Consider the following 22069-nt stretch of genomic DNA (forward strand, 5'->3'; position numbering starts at 1 on the left):
GGCTCCCCGACCTCCCTCTCTGCTAGTTGAAAGGTGCTTCACTGCGAGTCATTTGGAAAGGTGACTAGGAAAGCTAAGACGGAGACCAGCACTGCCAAGTACTGAAAAGGTCAAGCTGGTCTACCTGATTCTGGGGGACAAGAAACTTGAATTATCCAAGCAGCGGAGAGGGAAGGGAGATTCCACAGTCCTGATTCATAGCCATTCCAGATTTTCACTCTAGTGAAGACTTCCAGATCTTTTCACATTTTACACTAATTTTCTTTTGTTTCTCTTTATGTTTAAATATTTTTTAAAGATTTCTTTTGTTTCTCTTTAAATTCCTCCCTACATTCTCTCTTGGTAGATCTTGGAAAAGTGGAGGATAGGAAGTGTGCCCTACTTTTCATTCATTTAAGAATGATTAAATAAACCACAGCTAAGTCATAATATCTATTTTAGGGATTTGTCTTTGTAGTAGTCACCATTGGTTTACGATTATTGCAGCTGCAGCTATGTTAGGGGAAACTTTAAGGTACATTTTAATTACTCCTGGCTCAAGGACCTGCATTTCAGCCTATTCCTAATTTCATGATTGCAACTCCCCAATGTAAGCCAGGCACCCTCCAAATCAAGAGCTGAAGTACGCAGGACCATAGATGATTCTGCAGTGTCACATCCCAGAGCAGGAGTTTTTGCGGGGTCTGAGAATCCCTGAAATGACAGGCCGCACTGCATACTGACATCCATTGTTTTCTGGAAAAGGATCCATATCACCCATCTGATCAGACAAAAGAAAGAACTACCTCCCTGGAGGGAGTCTCAGGGCTCATTAAAGTACATGTCCCAACACGAACTCTCAGCATTCTCAGCTACCCAAGACATTGAACTGAAAAATTTACTGCAAAAATACACATTCAATTTTGGAAATGTACCATTTACAGTTCATAGAAAAAGTCTGATTTCTCATGGAAATAACTTCAATTTGTTAAACACGCCACAGAAAGAATTAAGAGTAGAAAGGTCCCTTAACACTTTCTAAGCAGAGACAACAGCATCCCCAGCTGGGTGTTAGCTGGCTCTGGAACTGTATCAAGAACTAGGTGAGATGAAAATAAAAGGCCTTGGAAGGATTTCCAAGCATACCGGGTTTTATGTTTTGTGAGCAAATCTGAAGGCTGAATGGTGACTGTGAGACGCAGGAGTCAAAGCCCTGGCATTGAATTCCAGTTCTGCTCTTTTTATTTGTAGAGCCTTGGGGTGTTGTTTACCTTTTCCCAGACTCCCTTTCTTCTGAAAAGGAGGTGGTTGCACTAAATGGTCTCTTATGTACCCTTTTAGTTCTAATAGTCTAGATGGCATGACCTGAGATTTGGGAGGTGGCCTGCATTTGGAAGGTAGACCTGCCGGCCCAGGCCTACAATGATGCCTGGTACATATTAAACAACAAATGACAAACATGGAATTTACTAATGGACGACTTCATTGTTTTTAATCTGTGTGACTCTAAACAAGTCGATTTCCTGAAGTCTTAGTTACCTCCTGGGTAAAATGAAAACAGCAATTCCTATAGACCCTGCTTAAAGCTCTAAGCTGTTCAGAGCAGTGTTTCCCAAAATGTGTTCAGTAGAGTATAAGTTACAAGGGATTTGTTGTTGTTAATCCCCACCCAAGGATATTTTTCCATTGATTTTTAGAGAATGGAAAGGACGGGGGGTGGGGGTGGGGGGGATGGAGAGAAAGAGAGAGAAAGAAACATCAGTGTGAGAGAGACGCATCAATTAATTGCCTTCCTGCACTTCTGACCGAGGCACATGCCCTTGACCGGAATCGAACCTGGGACCCTTCAGTCCACAGGCCAACGTTCTATCCACTGAGCCAAACCAGCCAGAGCAAGTTGCAAGGAATTTTAATGGGTGTTGTGAAGAAAGAAAAAGAGAAATACTAGGTTCAGCGAAGTTAAAGATTTCTTTACAGCAGGCTCGGAGCCTTTCTAACCGCCCTGTGCATGGGTGGCTCTCACAGGAGGAAGCCCTGTTAGGCAGTGTTGCCCTCACCTATGTTTTTAAAATATATTTTTATTGATTTCAAAGAGGGAGAGAGAAAGAGAAACATCAATGATGAGAGGGAATCATTGGCTGCCTTTGCACGCCCCCTTCTGGGGATTGGGCCCACAATCCGAGCATGTGCACTTGACCAGAATCAAACCCGGGACCCTTCAGTCCACAGGCCAATGCTCTATCCACTGAGCCAAATGGCTAGGGCACCTTCACCTATTTTTGACCATGGAGCCCCTTTTTCATGGAGTTTCTCAGGTGGTTACTCTTCCTCAGACCACCTGTTTAGAAGTTTTTTTTAAAAAGTTATTTAAAGGATCAAATGCAATGGTTTGTTATTATTATTAATTTCCCCACTTTCATTCTCTGTACCACCCATACAAAGAATTTCTGCTTTATTTTTCATGATATTATATTCTTACCAGAGTTGTACTTCTGCAACCCATGGGCAAATTCCTGCAACTTGTAAAACAAATTCCTTTCCTGTTAATCCACTCACGTGCTTCAACTTTCACGGTGGTCACCTGAGTGAATCCTGACTGTATCAGGTCCTGGAAACTCCGTATCACTTTACGTGTCTCAGATATATTGAGATTTATGGATTTATGGGCTCACTTTTTTTAAAAAATATTTTTATTGATTTTTTTTTTTTTTACAGAGAGGAAGGGAGAGGGATAGAGAGTTAGAAACATCGATGAAAGAGAAACATCGATCAGCTGCCTCCTGCACACCCCCCACTGGGGACGTGCCCGCAACCAAGGTACATGCCCATGACCGGAATCAAACCTGGGACCCTTCAGTCCGCAGGTCAACGCTCTATCCACCAAGCCAAACCGGTTAGGGCTATGGGCTCACTTTTGACAACTGTTACCAGGACATAAGACATTTTTTGAGTGACTATAATGTGCCAGACACTATAGCAGGCTCAGGGCCACAGGGGTCATTGAGCTGAACTAAGGGAACAAGATTAGTGCCCAAACAGAGAATCAAAGCCATGTCGAAAAATGCTTGCAGTGCTTGAAGGAGAAAGTATGTAATTCAGCAGGACTTGGGCATGGAAAGCAAGGTAGGGCACCTGGCAAAAGGCTTTCTCCAGGGAAGGGCATTGTAAAACGAGGGTGGATTAGGGCAAGTGAAGAAAGCAATCAAGACAAGAAAGGCATGAATGCATAGAAGAGACTGACAGATCTCAGAGGGGAAAGGGGTGATAGGGACAGGAAGAGACTAACCAAGTCTTCATTTGAGGGAGCTTATGCAAGGTGCCCAGCAAGGAGATTTGGGAGGCTGGGGACTGGAGAGGTGGTTTGGAGCAGGCTAGCGAAGAGGACTGCGTTATTTTATAGGCAGTGGGAAGCTTCGCCATCAGGTTTGGATTTAGAAAGACTACTTGCCCTCAATATATCATCCCTCCCCAGTTTGTTTCTTCCTTCTTTCAGCTGCATATGTGTCTTAACAAACCTTCATTTCACTTGTGTCTGGTCACTCCTCTAACTTGTGATTATTTTGATAACCATCTCTCTTTAACCTAGTCCGCAGGGAGCCAGCCCAGAAGGGCAGGCACTTAAATTACTCAAAACCATCATTGGTAAAAGTCTGTTTTTCCAGGCTAATCTAATACACCAGTTTTGCTTTTTGAAGGTTCAAAAAAGAATTGCTGTAGGCTTTCCTTGGTGCAAGCAGCAAATGTCCGGTGCTGGGTTAGTTTTACTTCGTTAAAAAATGTTCATCGCATGGTCCCTGAGAGTGTCACACGCTCATTAGTACGGATTGTAATCCTTGAGAGCCTTGAATCCCTAAGAAATTCCCTGCCCCCCCTTTTTTTTCCGGTTGAAAATTGAGAAGAGAATCAGTTCCCTTTTCTCCTAAATAGAACCCACTTCTGCAGGAAGATGAGAGTAGCTACTCCGTTCTTAGCACCAGCCAGTTTCTCTAAGCAAAAGTACAGGGTGTTCCAGCAATACCACAGCAGACAAATACCTGGAATCATTTTGTCCCTAAGCATGAGCAGTTTTCAGATTAAACCCATGGCCAAAGCCACACTGAGTCATTAACTCACAAAATTCCAAGGCCGAAGTACATATTTTATAGACAGAAAACAATGCGGACATACATAGCTTAAGTAGAAATGCAGGCCAACCTAAAAGCTGGTGAGCCAACTACAAAGAGGCCGCATCTCCGATTAGTTAATTCCTGGATCATGATTTTAGCCAGCAAAGTTTCTTTGGCTTTTGTAGGAGATGAGTGAAAACTTATTAGCCAAGGTGAATGTCAGAGCTCATTCTGTGAATTCATGTGACTAAATGTGATCAGAAGGAGCCAGCTGTAGCAATCTTTGTGTCTTGGTGCTGGGGAGGGAGGTAACAGGTCCCAGATTCTGGGTTTCTAGTCAATTATTATCTGGCTGCATGATCAGGTCACATTGACGCAGATACCCATGACTTTGTCCTCTTTGTCCAGTTTTCTTGGTATCCGGAAACTCCCTGGGGCAGCGCAACCTATGTGGGCTTTCATGTTCATTGGCTCCCCTGTGATTGGGGCCAGAATTCTGCTGCCCTGTGTTTCTGGTGTGATGGGCTTGGGCCCATTACTGCACCGGGGTAGCAGAGCTCTCTCTGAGCACCTGTCAGGGATCCCTTGCTTAGTGGGGTGGAGTGGGGAAGGGAAGGGAGAAGTAGGTGACAGAGTTTGAAAGCTGGGCCAGGCTGGATCGCCTTAGTCTGAGTAAGTTAGGTGCTTTTTGTCTGAGTCTTGACCCCTTAACAAAGGAAGGAAATGGCAGGTTTAGCCTAAGCAGGAATTCCTGACTCAAATGCATTTTGTTGAATAGAATTTATCTTTTTGAGAACGCTTGGAGTTTGTTTTCATTTGGCTCAGAAGAGATAAATTCTTGAAAAGTTGTATGTAAATCAAAATGCTGGTGGAATTGTTTTTCCATAAGTGACATCTAATTTTCCCCTCTAACTCATTTGCTTTAAGATGTATCTGTTTGCTATTCCTGTTTTACTTGGAAACATTTATTTTTAAGGAATTAATAAGCTGTTATAATGAAAGAAAACCTGGTAGATAATTGCTTTATCTGAGATTAGACTATATTCCAAATGAAAATCAGTTTTAATATAATAACCTAATCAGGTAGATATTTTTGATGCCTCATTTCAGAATGTTGATTTTAATTTGTTGTTTTATATAATAGTATATTCTTAATTCTTAAGGTACTCTGTTAAAACTTCAGTAGTTAAATAAATTAGAATGAGGAGATGAGGAAGGGTGATCTATGATTATATAGAGTTTCAAGGATTTTGAGAGTTAGAGGATTAAGTCTTTTAGTAAAAAATTACACAGAGAAATCATAAAAACATTCATGAAGCCCCCAATATATTACCAATGAGATTATAAAATATAAATTAGTTAGATTTACATGTTGGAAACCTTAAGAATATTCTCCTTAAATTATAAACTTCTTAACCAAGAGGAAAAACAAAGAGTTACTCATGAAAAGTTAGAAATTAAAATAAACAAAAGATCTAAAAAAAAGAAGAAAATATTTTGCAAGAATTTGCTAAACACAATTAAGAAATGATTATTCTTTCTTTTTACATTTTACCTCTCCTGTGCCTTAAATTTAAAAGGCTTTCAAAAATCGCTATCATTCATTTGACACCTGGGTTCCTTTGCATTGTTGTGATCTGGCTTTCCCTTAATTTCAATGTCAAAGGAGCTAGAAGATTCCACAAAGCATTCAGGTAAAAAAACTGGGCATAAATAAATAGCCAAGAGAATAGCTTGAGTCCTTTTACTCCTAGTTATTTCCTCAAGTCCATATGTTGTCAAAATTGTTGCATTATTAGTGATACTGGAAACCTAGAGTGCCAGTGGAGGGACTGTTGGGGGAAAAAAGCTGAAAAGACAGTAGAATGTAGATCATATCGTGATCCCTAACACAAATCTCAAGAATATTAAAATAATAAAAACACAGAGTATATTCTCCAATTACAATGGAATCAAACTAGAAAATAGCAAAAGACAACAGGAAAATCTTCCAACACATGGAAACTAAACCATATATTTCTAAATAATCCATGGGTCAAAGAGGAAGCCTCGGGAGAGATCAAAATATACACTAAACTGAGAGAAAATGGGAAAGAGAGAGACAGACAGGGTGGAGATCATTTTCTTTCCTCTGAGAACAGGGAGTCTTTAACCAGAACATCTGAGCCGCTCTCATAAATACCTTCCCCTCCTCCTGGCTCATTGGATTTATGCCAGTGACCAGCCTAAAGGGCCACTCAACTTTAAAACATGAAAATCTCAGCTGTTCTAAGTCCCCCTCTCCCCTGTCTCTGCTACCCTGACAACTGCTTTGTATTTGCGTAATTGGGATCCACCAGTAGATTTGTACAGTCCAAACTGTTAGACAAAGCTACACATTTTAACCTGCATTTTGATTATTTCAGAAGGTAAAACATTATGCTTTCTGTAGCACTTCTGTGACAGGAAACAAGAGAGCCTTATTTGGCGCTTAGGCCAGAAGGGAGAGGAGAGAGGTGGGTGGAGGAAGCAGGAGATGATGAGGCTGCCTGAGCTGTTTCTCTCCCTCTGGGACATTGAATTTCATCCCGTTCAGAAGTACCCTTCACCCTTCTCTTCAGGGGCAACCTCCCCTTCCCAAACCACAGGAGTTCCTCGAAGGGCCCGCTGTTGTCATTGCCCTGAGAAGGAAGCTGGTGGAACCAGAGTTGCAACAATTAAGCTTTGTTGTGTAGGCGCTTGGACTTGCATTAGGCTTGGCAAGGTTTAAGGCATGCAGTGGCTCCTCCGTGGGCCCTTTCTCCCTGAAAGCTGGGGGCTCCTACAGTTACATTGGCTAGCCGGTGTGGCCCCAGGTCTAGTAGATAACAGCCAATGCTGATGTGGAACTTGCTGTGGCCAGTTATAAATGTTTTGCGTATGTCAGACGATTCCATCCTCAGAACATCCCTGTGAAGTAGATGCTCTTGTTACAGAGCAGGAAACAGGCACTGAGAGGGCGAGGAGCTTGTTGAGACTCACACCCAGGTCATCTGCCTCCATTGGCCATGCTCTTAGCCAGGAATTGGCTAACTTCTTGTAAAGGGCCAATTACATAGTATACATTTAGGCTTTTCGGGCCATCCAGTCTCTGCCAGAACTGTTTAACTTTGCCGTGGTGGCATGAAAGTATTCATGGACAACAGTCAAGTGCATGGAACATGGTTGTGTTCCAATAAAACTTTATTTACAAAAGCAGAGAGTGGGTTGGATTTGGCCCATGTGTCGAGTTTGCAGGCCCAAGCTCTTAACCACTAACCTCTCAAGTACATAGAACCTCTCATATTTCCTCAGACCTACCTCAGCTCCCGTGACATTCCATCAAACAACTCTCATTATATAAAGCTTACAGATCTGCTCGTTACAGTACTGTCTGAAGTGTGCTTTTATCAATGTTCCCGTTTCAGAGAAGAGCAAAGTGAGGCTTCGGAGACAAAACCCCTTGCTCAGAGTCTCCTGTTACACAGTTCTTTATCATGTTCTAAATTTGAAATCTAACTCAATGAACACCAGTCCCCTGATCACTCCTTCTGGGCCTTCTGGAATCTTCTAGTCTGATCTTCCAGACTCTTCTTATACCATGGCGGGTCTCTGGGAGCTGTGGGGATGGACACAGCCCGAGTTTGACTCCTGAGACTGTTTAATAATTCTCACGCTAAGAACCAGCTGGGACTGTCTGATGGGGCTTCTGTGGACTAAAGCGGGGCCTGAGGAATGTACTCCAGGCTGTGCTAAGTATTTTTGTATATTATCATATTTAATTCTCAGAACTACTTTTGAGGTAGACACGTCTTGTTATCCCTATTACACAAATGAGGAAACAGATACACAGAAAGCCAAATACCTTATGCTCATGATGGAGTGTCTTTGTTTAGTTAGAGGTTCAGCACAGGGAATAGTGCCAATCCTGAGCAAAAAGATAGAAGCTTCCGGTCAAAGCAATCTCCTCCTTACTCCTCTCCCTGTTTGAGGCACATGAATATAGGAGTGGAGAAAAAGGAGACCTCCATAAGGGCGGAAACGGCTCTCAGACTCCTCCTGTGCCTGGGCTCTCCAGTCCTCCCACCGCCGATGACTTTGCATTAGCCTTACCAGGCTTAATATGGTAACTGCACGGTGGTATGAGGTATGACCTCACTATCCTGCCACAAGGGTGTTTCCGCATTAATTGTGTCCACACAATAACATTACTTCATCCTCAAAAATTCTTAATGAGAAGTGGTCATAACTCTTATCACCAAGGGCTGGAGAAGCCGCCATCGGGTAGAACTCAGAGGGCTGAGTCACAGCTCCTTTTGGTCCAGGGAGCAAAGGTGCAGGAGACACAGCTGCTGCTGCATGGCCTTCTCAGAAATCACCGTCACAGTGGGAGCCAGGTTGGTCTGTGCCAAGGGTCCCTGGCCTAGCTCTTGAGCGCCAGAACCACCTTCCTGTCTATGGACTCCACGGTGATGGACGATCAGGCCTTGTAGCTTAAAATATAATGGTAATCTTTGTGTTTCTGTAAGGATGTGAAAAAGATAGACTGGTTCCAAGAATGGCCGGATTCCTACGAGAAGTACATCTACAGCTCGGAGGACAGGAGCGCGCAGAGGCACCTGAGCAGCTGGGCCATGCGCAACACCAACAACCACAACTCGCGCATCCTCAAGAAGTCCTGCCTGGGCGTGGTGGTGTGCAGCCGCGACTGCTCTGCCAAGGAGGGCCGCAAGATCTACCTGAGGCCTGCGATCTGCGACAAGGCCCGGCAGAAGCAGCAGAGTGAGTGGGGCTCGCTGTCGTTGGAGAGGAAGCTGGTGTCCGTTCAAACGCTCCCGCTCAGCTGGGCCACTACCTCCCAGCACATCACAAGGGCTCAACCTTCACACTGGAGGAGACCAAGGCTGTCCCTATGCAGAACATGTTAAGGAGACCCCACCCACCCCCCTTTGCCCCCACAGGGTACTGCCCCACGGGTCTGCCTTGACCAGAGCATCCACCATTAAAACTGCTCCCTTGAGTTTAGGCACCTAACTCAAGGCCTCTGTTAAAAGGCAGATGCCAATTATACCTCAATGAAGCTGAAATTTTAAAAAATGTAAAGAAATGTTTTTAAAATGTCTAATATGTACTGATGTTTTATGTAAAAAAAAAAAAAGGAGATGCCTCACTTATGGGACTAACATTAATTCCTCAGTGAGCCCATATAAAGTTTAGGAGAACGTTGTCTATTAGATTTGCTTCCTGACCTTGTGGGGAAAAGATCCCTATATGATCTCAAGGAGTGCTTTGATCTGGAGTGGGAGCACCGGGGCTAAATTTGCGATTAGACTCAATTCCATGACATTTGGGTTCATGCCATAATCACGTGCGGAAATATGTGCTCCTTTTGTTTTTTATCATATTCATCAGATTGTGAAATGCATTCAGCATTCCATGTGCCTGGTCCATTTCAGACCTCAAGTAACCTCCTGTTATTTCCTTGTAGCTTGTCTTCAAGACTTGCTCTCAAGGCAGGATCTAATATTGGTCATTTACACTTGAGTAAAAATTTAGCAGCTGCGTTCTCTCTCCCATGTGGCTTTGCTCCTTGACTCTTAGTTGTAATCGTGAAGTAAAAGAATTTTGTCTTCTTTTCTATAAAGAATTTTAACTTATCAGTAAATACATAGGGAGGGATATTCTGCTCAGGAGACCTCTCCCCTGACCTGTGAAATACCCCGTTCTATAGGCTGCTTCCACTAGCCACGTGTGAGACTGATCTGGGCCGTGTGGTGGCCAGGCTTCCTAGGGCCAGGGGTTGCCCAGTTGATGGAAGTGCATAAAACTGGCCCAGGTGTAGTCTCTGCCATCCTGGCTTCCTGGTTAACACCACCAGGGCTGCCTGGGCTCAGGGGTCAGTTGGCATGGCTTAGTGGCACGGGGTCACCTTCTGCTGCTCTTTTGCAGGAAAACTCTGTCCCAACTGCGATGGGCCCCTGAAGCTCATTCCTTGCCGAGGCCACGGGGGCTTCCCGGTCACCAACTTCTGGAGGCATGAAGGACGCTTCATATTTTTCCAGGTTGGACTTGGGTTATAGTGATAAGATGCCATTTCTCTTTAATTCAAGACATGGTTACAGAGTATGAGGAGGGGTTTCACACATGAGATGTGCAGGTGAATGAGAGCCGACACCGACCCCGAGGCACACTCTGGGTGAGCAAGTGCCTGTACCCCACCCCTCAGCAGGGGTGCCTGGCTGCCTCTGCCTTGGGCGGGCTCTGTAGGGTTAGTAACATGATCGCGCTTAGGCCAGCAGCCCTGCCTTGTACATAGCCTCCAACTCCAGACTGAATACCAGCTCTGACTTCTGAGTTGCTCTGCAAACCTAAACACTGCCCTCCCTAAGCCCCAGTGTTCTGTAAAACCTGGATATTGGGAAGTAAAAGCGGGAGCGGTGGCATACACAGTGGTGTTGAGTGGCCTCTGCCAGTGTCTGCCTGGGTTCGCAGCAGTGGCGTGCTGGTAACCCTGCCCCTCTCACTCCCCCGAAAGGAAAGTGTTCTGATTTTCAGGGTTGGCCCATTCCTGTGCTGTAAGTCTTCCCATCCTGTCTGATTTAAAGCAATCGGCTGTTTTTAACAACCAGCTCATAGAATTCCTGAATCTTTAACAATTAGCTCCCAGCTCACCCACTTATCAGGGAAGTGACCCAGGCACCGCAATCTCTCCATGCCCCAATTTCCCATTCCGCTAACTGGGAATGATAATGATAGCATGTGCCTCACAGGGTTGTGCTGGAGGTTAAATGAGATCGTGTGCAATAGGCATTACTTGCTATCCCGATGAATAGGACTTTGCCATGTGGGTGAGAGACACCAGGAAAAGGAGGAGCATCGTAAACAAAAACAGGCAGGCAAGAAAGTGCTGGGTGGACTTGGGAGGTACTTAACGGGTGTAGTCAATCTTGTTACAACGCTCAACTGTAGCAACACACGATCATATGACAGGGCACAGGGTAAAATTTTACACACCATGAAGTACCATCTGGTCATTTATTTTACATCCTTGTCTCCTTTAAGTCAAAGGGAGAACACGATCATCCAAAGCCAGAAACCAAAATGGAAGCCGAGGCAAGAAGAACAGTAAAGAAAGTGCAGGTGGCATCTTCCTCCGTCTCCTTGAAGCTGAACAGGGCCCCAGAGGCAAAGGTAACCTTTCCCCATGTGTGTTCAGAACCAGACGGCAACTCGCCACCCCTGTGGTGGGGCAGTAGATTTCTCCAGCCCCTTACCTACAAGTGAAAGCAGAAGTCATATCCCGCCAGGCTCACCTGTAAGCCAGCATCTGCCACACAAACTGAGCCTGAGGGATTCCCCTTAATTTCTACCATCTTTATTGCGTGCTCTCAACATAAATTCTATGTAATTTTAGAATCATCTTCCCTACCACAATGAAAAAGAAACTGGAATTAGTACTTAACTTATATTTTGGCACTCTGTAATTTGGTTCTCAGAGAACCAGAATTAACTGAAATGATCTCCACAAATATTAGCCTCATGCTTTCTGCCCACATGTTCATTCTTCCCTAAAACAGATTACAGTTAACCCTTCCACGATGCAAGGGTTAGGGGCACTGACCCCCCGAATAGTAATAAATCTGTATATAATTTTTCACTGCCCCCCAAACTTAAGTTGTACCTCAGTATCCACAAAGGATTGGTTCCAGGATACCCTATGGATACCAAAAACCACAGATGCTCAAATCCCCTACAGAGAATGGTGAAGATCAATGCAGACAGACAGCCCTCTGCATCCACAGACTCCCAACTTTGGATCCAAATAGTATAGGTATTTATTGAGAACGATCCGCGTAAAAGTGGACCAGTGCAGTTCAATGCTCCACATTTCTTTTAAGTGTTATTTGTTTCTTGTTAATCCTCACCAGAGGATGTTTTTTCCATTGATTTTTAGAGAGAGTGGAGGGGTGGTAGGGAAGGGGAGAGAAAGAGAGAAGCACTGATGTGTCATAGATTGGTTGCCTTCCATACATATCCCAACCAGGGCTGGGGATTGAAACCCCCAATCCAGGTACGTGCCCTTGACTGGGAATTGAACCCACTCCCCTTTAGTATGTGAGCCAATGCTCCAACCACTAAGCAACACTGGCCAGGGATGCTTCAAGTTTTTTTCAGGAGGACTGAAATGGAGTCAGTCCATCCCTGGAAGCTCTAAATGTACTTTAACTATATATATATATATGACTTGTGTCTCTTATCAGAAAATGTATGCCCCAGGTCCAAATAACTGGCCCCTCATCCCTTCTCCCAGCCATGGGACAAGTTGAAGGGCATTTCTTCCCACTCACTCTTGCCTGGTGACAGTCTCTTCACCCCATCCTCTCATTAGTCAATAGTTTTGCATAGACAAGAGGATTATTTAATCCTCAACCAGATTATTTTTCTAGGATTCACTGGAGGAAAATATACTTTCTCTTTACAAAAATAAATTTACCGCCTGGCCGGTGTAGCTCAGTGGTTGAGTGTTGACCTATGAACCAGGAGGTCACGGTTTGATTCCCTCTCAGGGCACTTGCCTGGGTTGTGGGCTTAATCCCCAGCGTGGGGCGTGCAGGAGGTAGCCGATCAATGCTTCTCTCTCATCATTGATGTTTCTATCTCTCTCTCCCTTCCTCTCCAAAATCAATAAAAATATATTAAATAACAATAATACATTTACCATTTCAGAGTCTAGACGTCCTATTTATGATTCAACAAAATAAGTTCAGAGAAAAATCTCTTGAGGAAAAACATACAACAACCCTAGTCCCTTGGACGTCACACAGCACTGAAAAATAGAAAAGTCAAGGAGGGAAGCAAGAGAGAGGGGGACCCCCTGAGAGTTGTACTGAGTATAAGACCAATCTGTGATGCTGTAATTTGACTTTTCTTAAGTAGCCCTTAGAAGTTTCTCACAAAGGCATTTAGGATATGAGATTGGCGTCTGAGGGGAAATGTTTACTAGCGGTTCTCAACCTGTGGGTCGAGACCCCTTTGGGGGTTGAACGACCCTTTCACAGGGGTCGCCTAAAACCATCGGAAAACACATATATAATTACATATTGTTTTTGTGATTAATCACTATGCTTTAATTATGTTCAATTTGTAACAATGAAAATACATCCTGCATATCAGATATTTACATTACGATTCATAACAGTAGCAAAATTACAGTTATGAAGTAGCAACAAAAATAACTTTATGGTTGGGTGTCACCACAACATGAGGAACTGTATTAAAGGGTCGCGGCATCAGGAAGGTTGAGAACCACTGCTCTGCAGCATCAAAGAACTCCCTCCCCAGCTCCTTCCATCACAAGTTCCTCAGGGGACTCCGGCTCTGCCTTCACTACAGGCAGCAGCAGCAGAGTAGATGCCCTCTCCCAGGCCCCTCACCTGGTTGCAGAGACTAACGCACAGGCTTCTCACTCCACACCGACTGGAGCCTCCTTTCCCTTCCACAGTGACGTCTGGCCATTGTTCATGGTCGCCTGAGAGGGGCATTTCCTTGGATTATCTTACCTCCTGTTCAAAGCCCAGCTGATTCAGAACAGTCAAGACCAAAGCCCTTGACATTTCCCCCAAGACTGCCCAGCTGATGAAGGTGGTCACTATCAGAAGGGGGATGAAGACACCAGGCTCAGTAGCAAATGAGACCCCGCAGGAGCCTCACTTGGGGATTCCCCAGGCCGGCTGGTCTTATGACTTCTCCCCTCCCCAGAATGCTTTAGATCCCCTTTCTCAGCAGATTCCAGTGGAACCACCTTCAGCCAAAACTGGCTGTCTCCCGTTATGGCCAAGTCCAGGGCCGGATCTCTATGAAGAGAAGGTGCATATGGAGTTTAACAGCTACTACCCTCCCCCTACGTGCCATTCGCCTCAGGAAGACCCCTTTCTCTTTAGCTATACCTCTTATCCTCACCATCAGTATTCGCTTCCAGGCAAGAGCAGCAAATGGAATTTTGATGAAGAAATGAGGTACATGGGTCTGGATCACTACAACAACGAAATGCTTCTCAACCTGTCCTTTAAGATGAACCCAATCTGAACCCTTGTGCACGGTTCGTACATATGTGATTTGGTGCAGTCACTATGGAGAAACAGTATGGAGGTTCCTCAAAAAATTAAAACTACCACATGGTCCAGCAATCCACTTCTGGATATGCGTATGTCCAAAGGAAACAGAATCACCATCTTGAAGGGATATCAGCACCCCATGTTCATTGCACCATTCTTGACAACAGGCAACACGTGGAAACTACTTAATGTCCACTGATGGATGAATGGATAAAGAAGTTGTGGTACAAATATAAATAATGGAACACTATTTAGCCATAAAATAGAAGGAAATCCAGCCATTTGCTACAATATAGATGGACTGTAAGGGCATTATGCTAAGTGAAATAGGTCAGACAGAGAAAGACGAATACTATATAATTTCACTAGATGTGGAAACTTAAAAAAGAAAAAACCAAATTCTAGAAACAGAGGTCAGATTTGTGGTTTCCAGAGGCAGAAAGAAGGTAAGGGGAAGGGTTGGATAATTGGGTAAATATAAATTTATCTTCTAGATGAAAGCCTATAATCAGATCATGTTTTGAAAATCTTGTTTCCCAGTTATTGTACCCTATTTAATCAATGGCCACAAAGATTTTCTCCTATGTTTTCTTCTAGCAGCTTTATATTTTTAGCTCTTACATTTAGGCGAGCGTTCCATGTCTCATTGATTTTTGTGCATGGTATAAGGTAACCAGGGTTGAATTTCATTTTAGTTTTACATGTGGAAATGGTCTCAGCACCATTTGTTGAAGCACAAGTTTTTATCACAATCTCTGGTTAACTGACTATCCAGAATCGCTGCTTTTATGACTGCTCACAGGTAGGCTATTTGGTATACTATAATTCCATTTCCTTTTTTAGACAACAGTTTGTTTCTCCTGGAGTTGATAATTGTCTCATCCCATTGCTTAATTTCCTTTATAACTAACAATAGTTTATCCTCAAATACTGCCCAACCATAAGAGTCCTTTTGTTTATAGTAATTCATATTTTCCTTAAAGAAAGTCCTTCTGGAACTTTCCATTTCTCCTCAAATGTGGACAGATTGCTCTCTAATCCTGCTGCTCTGCTGCCATGCTGTTTCTCTTCACCATCATCGTTGTACCTTCTTTCCTCTCCTTTCTCTGGGATTCCATACCTTTTTTCCTTCTTGGTACATTCCCTAGTTTTTTTTAAATATGTTTTTATTGATTTTAGAGAGAGAAGAAGGGAGAGGAAGAGAAACATTGATCAGCTGCCTCCTGCAGACCCGGGAATCAAACTGGCAACCTGATGATGCTCAACCAACTGAGCCACACTGGGCAGGGCTATATTCCCTAGTTTGGTGGAGCACATGCCACACTAGTTCCCTAAGGAAAGATGGATGGAAGATACAATTTTGGGGCCCATGCATATTTGAAAATGTCTTAATTCTATTCTCATAGTTAAATGATAGTTTAGCTGAGAATAGAAGTCTAAATTGAAAATAATTTTCATTCAAAAATTTGAAGTTACTGCTCCATTGTCTTCTAGCCTCCAGCATTACTAGCGAGAAGCCAGAAGCCATTTTGATTTCTGATTCTATGAACATGGCCTACTCTTTCTTATTGGAGATTTTAGGATACTTTTGTTACTTTTGGTTAACTGAAATTTCATGATAATGAGTGTTGGTGTGGGTCTTTTTATTTTTTATTTGTTGTACAAGGTCCTTCTTGACACTTTTAACCTGATCATCCAGATCTTTCAGTTCTGAGATATGCTTTTGTATTTTTTAAAAATAATTGCTACTGTGAACATGGCCATGGCCCTGGAGCCTGAGGGGGTGCCGTGGGGTCAATGCGCACTGGCCCCAACCTACTCTCCCTGCATAAGTTCACAGAGAAACATAAATGGGTAACAACAGAAAATGGTATTGGAACAGCGGGATCATCAATTTTGCAGAGGAAGCTTTGGGAGATGTTGTAGTCTCCTGAAATTGGGACAAAATTGAACAAAGGTGAGTTTGGTACTTTGGGAAGTGTGAAAGCTGCTAGTGAACTCTAGTCTCCTCTACCAGGAAAAGTAATTGGACTTAATGAAGCTCATGCAGAAAATCCAGGACTTGTCAATAAATCTTGTTATGAAGATGGTTGGCGATCAAGATGACATTGAGTAACCTTTCAGAACTAGGTGAACCAATGAGTGAAGAAGTATATGGGAAATACATAAAATCTACTGAAGAGTGAAAATGGAAACCCCTAAGTACAGTAGTATGAAACGACTTGATGTAACATAATTGTCTTAAATTAGTGGTGGACAAAAGATTTAAAATAGCAGCTTTTAGTCATACCACTGAAAAAAGAAACTACTTACAACAATGCTACAAATGATTGCAGATGAACAATATGCATCTTTTTACAACACCCTCTAATGTTTAGGCTAGGCTACAGTTATTCGGAATTCCTGAAATTATCTGTGGTAACAAGTAGTTATAAAACTTATGTAATTCAAAGATAACATTGTCATAAAACTTATATAATGTAACTTGCTTACATCCATCTCTAGATTTGGCTCATAATACTCAATGGTCTTTCCATTGGAAATAACTGGCAGTGAGGACACGTTTTTTATTAGTTGTACAGTGTTGGATAATTAACAGTACTACCTTAATTTTGCAATATGCTGCTTTTGCTGGTGCTATTTTTATACAGTGGAGCAATTGTCTTGCAGGAAAATAAGAAACAGTCTAATAATAAAACATTCAACTTCATTAAAAATAATAATTGCCTTTTCTTTCTTTTTCTGGTTCTTTTTGGAAATTCTTTTAGTTTGGTATTATACTCGACCAATTTTCCTTGGCACCTACTAATACACTCACCCTGACCACTGCTCAAGTATCAGCTATGCTTACTGAATAGCCACTGATTCTAAGAACCACACTTGGGCATAGAGAAAGTTACAACACACAATACCTGACTGAAGGGATCCAGCTCTATTTAGGTCAAGATAAAATACAAATATAAAAAGCAACTAAGGCTCAGGCAGTGTGGCTCAGTGGTTGAGCACTGACCCATGAACCAGGAGGTCAGGGTTCAACTCCTGGTCAGGGTGCATGCCCAGGTTGCTGGCTCAATCCCCAGTGGGGGAGGCAGCCAATCGGTTCTCATCATTAATGTTTCTATGTCTCCCCCTCCTTTCCTCTCTGAAATCAATAAAAAGGCATAAAAATAAATAAAGGGCAACTAAAATGGGACCATGGTTATTATTAATTACTATAGTGTGGAAGTTTATTTTTGATACTGTCATGATCCATATGTGTCATCCATCTATATCAGGGGTCCTCAAACTACGGCCCGCGGGCCACATGCAAATACAAATATTGTATTTGTTTTTTTACTTCAAAATAAGATATGTGCAGTGTGCATAGGAATTTGTTCATAGTTTTTTTAAAAAACTATAGTCTGTCCCTCCAACGGTCTGAGGGACAGTGAACTGGCCCCCTGTTTAAAAAGTTTGAGGACCCCTGATCTATATCCTATTTAGCACTTGGCTCAATGCAAGGCTCCTGGAAATGCTCAGTGTGTGTAATTAACAGAATGGGTCCAATGTAAAGGCATATCAAAGGTTAATCAAAATCAACAATGGCGACAATCATTCTGACTTGGATGAACATGTAGTAAGAATAACAGGTCCAAAGTAGAAACAGAATTAGTTCTACTACCTTTGTTTTGTATATAAACATTAAAGTCATTTATCATTTAGTTCAAGGTGGCAGACCATATTGACTCTTTTGTCACCTCTTCTGAGAGCTTATTAAGTAATAAAGAATAGGAATATAGTTACCCCATGAGCCAAGAGACATAAGGGAGATAAGTGCACCAGAAATGTCAGCAAATTTCTGGGCAATGGGTTGTGGGTGGAGCACACATTGACCTGTACTGAGGCTCAGGGGTGAAATGGAGGAGACAGAACTCTGGAGAGGCTGTGAGCTTGATGTCACTGAGCTGCAGGGTAGGAAGGAGGGCAGGAGGCACTGAAAACAGTGCCAACACTGGAAGGTCCTTCCACAGATGAGCTGCTCCCAGCCAGGCCCTCTCCCAGCAGGCATCCACCCAAACACGGACCCTAGGGAATAAAAAAAGTAAAAAAAATAAACATAAAGCCCAAGAGTTATCTCAAAAGACATGGAATTAACTATTCTAGGAGGAATAAGACTTCTACTAGGGTGCTTGTTCCCCAGAAGAAAGCCGTTCTCATGCTTGCCTTCGGAGGACCAAGCTCTAAAGCAGCAGTTCTCAACCTGTGGGTCGAGATCCCTTTGGGGGTCGAACGACCCTTTCACAGAGGTCGCCTAAGACCATTGGAAAACACATATATAATTACATATTGTTTTGTGATTAATCACTATGCTTTAATTATGTTCAATTTGTAACAATGCAATTGGGGGTCACCACAACATGCGGAACTGTATTAAAGGGTCGTGGCATTAGGAAGGTTGAGAACCACTGCTCTAAAGCAAAGACTGTTTGGTGAATGATCTTGATGCTAGAAGTGTAAACCCACAGATGAGGAAAAATAAACAACATAACAGCCATGAAGGTGTAGTAAGAGTCAAAGTTGAACTGGAGCTGGACATCAGGGTGTGGTTGGAAGGCGGACAATAGTGCTGTGTGTATGTGTGTCCCAATACCTTTTTTTTTTTTCAATGTTAGTGACAACTTTTGCTTGAAGTGGAAATCGAAGAGGCATTCAGTGCAAGTACTTGTGTTCAGGGCTAGCTCAGGATAAGCTTGTGAATCACAGAAGTTCATCTTTGATTTCTTCCACATCCTATTTCAGGGTCCCCTTCTTTTTAGGAAGTTCACCCTTAACTCATGATAAAAGAAATGCAAGGTAAAACTACACAAAGGCACATTTGCAGCTACCAGATTAGCAACAATCCAAAATTCTGACCACATAAGCCCGGCACTCTGACACTGTGATGGTGGGAACATTCATTGGTATACTCGTGGGGAGGGAAAGGAATCTACCTTTTTTCTAACAATTCCACTCACGAAGCTTATTCTACAAATGTACTGGTATATGTGTGAAATGATGAGTATAAAGTGTATTCGTGGCAGCACTCTGAATAGTAAAAGATGAAAAACAACCCAAATATCCATAGTGACTGGCTAACTGAATTATGACATATCCATTTGAGGAAATAGTACGCAGCTTGGGAAAGAATGAGCGTTCTCTTATAGAAAGATCTTCGAAGCATATTATTAAGGAAAATAAGCAAGGTGGAAAATAGTACATACTATATGTAATGTTATGTGTACAAAATGACCAAGAATTTACATTACATTCTCATTTGCTTGACTATGCATGAATGCATAAAGAGACTAGATGGATACGTATGGAACTAGGAAACTAGGTGGTGTGTGTGTGTGTGTGTGTGTGTGTGTAAGAAATGGAGACTTTTAGGGAGAATTGGGCAGATGGGGTACCTTTATACCTCTTGTTTCTTTTTTTGTTTGTTTGTTTTAAACCATGTGAATTTATTTCCCCTCAAAATTCTTTTCAAAGTCCCTTTCCGTGAGAACCAAACTTTCATCCCATCCCTTGGATCCAAACTGGGTATCTTCTCTCTAATATTCAGGAACCTTCTCACAAGGTGTCGACTTAGGCAGAAACTACCCTCCTGCCCAGTTTTCTGCTACAGGATCTGAATAAGTTACCCTCACATGATTGAATGTCTACACTCTAGCAGGGACCCCTATGAGACAATAATTTGGCCCTGGAGTGACTTGAATGGTTGGAAATCTACTTTGGCAGGATGGTGGGGAAATATTCTAGGACTGGTGTGTGCTTTATGGGTACTCCTCAAATTGTATTACATCAGGTTGGTCCTGCTTGTTTTGTAGCTAGTAGTTCACATTTATTGAGCACCTACTATGTGCTAGGTTCTACTTTAAGGGCCATTTGTTCATTTACCCATTGAAGACTCACAACAACATGGTGAGGTCAATACTATTATCATCTCTCTCATTTTACAAATGACAAAACTGTGGTTGGAGAAAGGCGGCTTTCCCAGGGGCATTTAGCTTATTACTTGGCAGAGCCAGGGTTTGAACCCAGGTGGTCCTGCTCCTGAGCCTGTGCTCTCAGCCACAACAGCATTCCCCGTGGTGTCTCACAGCTCGACGAGGCCCCAAACCTTGGCAAGCAGGGGAGACCGCTAACAGGACAAAGGAAAGGGGTCACTCCCAACAATTGCCACAAAAAGGGCTGGGGGTGAAGGCTGAAAAGGAGGGGGGAGAGGGGATCACACTCATCAGTTAAAAAAAAATCACAAAAGAAAAAGTCAAAACATACAACAATCTCTATATAACTCATTTGAAATAGAAAACAATAAGCCAACCTAATTCTAACCCCGAAAATGTTTCACATATTTAAATGTAAAATTAGAAAAGAATAGGTCATATGATTCCTATAGTAATGAGCTAAAATTCTCTACAATAAATACAATTTAAATGCAATTTTTCTGAGAAAAGAGAGGCCTGTGCATAATATTCCTAAGCTTCCGAATATTTCTGAATTGGAAAGTTCAGTCTCGGGGGCCAAGGGGCTTTGCTGAAGGCCCCTGAGGGCGTCAGTCATGAGACTCAGAACAAAGCAACGTCAGCATTCCCACTTAATCTGAATCCCTCATGTAACCTCAACACATGCCCTTCTCTGGCCTATGAGTATAAATGTTACCATGTTCATAGAAGCATGAATTGTCAAACCTCAGAGGGAAGGCAGGAGAGGGTGGGTGGGAAGAGATCAACCAATGAACTTGTATGCATATATGCATAACCCCTGGCGCAATGGGGTGGTGAGGGTTTGGGGGGTGGGGGAGAACGGGAGTGGGCTAGAAGAGGTTAATGGGGTGAAGGGAGGACCTAGGTAATACTTTCAACAATAAAGATTTAAATTTTTTTAAAAAAAATAATAACTTACCAATTAAAAAAATAAATGTTTACCATGTTTATATGACAGTTATCTCAATTCTACAAAAAAGTGTGTGTTTACTGTTTTGTTATATTTCTGAAATATTTCTGAAATAAGATTGCATCTCCTTATTTATATTTCTATTTAATGTAGTAATATCTCTCCTTTTCTCCTTTTTAAATCCCCTTAAAAACTGTCATTAAATTGATTTCACAAGGATACCACCTAGGTATTAAGAATCCTAGTGCTCTCAATTGTCAACAGCCCAAACGGGTTCCCCACAGGAAGTGCGATCCTGGGGGCATTCCTTTCCCCACGCATTGCATTTCCGAGTCCCCAAGCACCCCCGATGCCTCAGGCACACCTGTGAGGGTGTCACTTCAGCACTTTGTCCTGAAGTCTGCTCCACCTGCTTTGTGGCTGTGTTCTGATTTATCTGACACCCTAGGTGGGTGGGAGGGGGCAGCTCACAGACCATCACAGTTCGAGCTCCTGGCACTTCCTCAGCTGCTGCTCTGCTCTCTGCTCTCCGGCTCACTCACAGTGACCCGCTTCTCCCAGTCTGTCCAGGGTCTTGGTCCTCATCTCTGCCATCCTCCCCTGGCCTGTGAGTGCCCACAGCAGCACGGGGATGGAACCTGCCTCCGGCCTCTGACACGGGTAGGTGAGGCAGGAGCACCCATCGGTCTTGGTGCCCCCACACCACCTGCTCCAGTCCTCAGCTCGCAGACAGGGCCGGCCTCCTGTCCCCCACCCCAGCCCGCTTCTCACACACACTGTTCCCAGGGGCATCCCATCGCAGAGATGCACTCTGGGTGGCAAGTGCGGGTAGATGGCAGGGGTGGTGGGTGTGCTGCCCTCGACAACAGTGTCTTCCAGGACCCGGGTCTTGGTGCTGAGCTGGCCTTCCACCGCGCCCCTTAGCGGTCACGTGACCTGCCCACGAGGATCCTCACT

At 43.3% G+C, this 22069-nt stretch overlaps 1 protein-coding gene across 1 annotated transcript in view; it reads left to right on the forward strand.

Moving 5' to 3' along the window:
• The window catches only part of GCM1 (glial cells missing homolog 1 (Drosophila)), an 18946-nt gene extending 3607 nt beyond the window's left edge, over nucleotides 1-15339 (forward strand). Inside the window, exons 4-7 of the mRNA XM_005878094.1 lie at nucleotides 8612-8864; nucleotides 10032-10144; nucleotides 11145-11362; nucleotides 13670-15339. Of these exons, the coding sequence (XP_005878156.1) occupies nucleotides 8612-8864; nucleotides 10032-10144; nucleotides 11145-11362; nucleotides 13670-14168 (1083 nt within the window). The 3' untranslated portion in view covers nucleotides 14169-15339. The remainder of the gene's footprint in view (nucleotides 1-8611; nucleotides 8865-10031; nucleotides 10145-11144; nucleotides 11363-13669) is intronic.
• Nucleotides 15340-22069: the final 6730 nt, after the last annotated feature.

Source organism: Myotis brandtii, unplaced genomic scaffold, assembly GCF_000412655.1.
Source record: "Myotis brandtii unplaced genomic scaffold, ASM41265v1 scaffold544, whole genome shotgun sequence".
NCBI classification, from domain to species: Eukaryota; Metazoa; Chordata; class Mammalia; order Chiroptera; family Vespertilionidae; genus Myotis; species Myotis brandtii.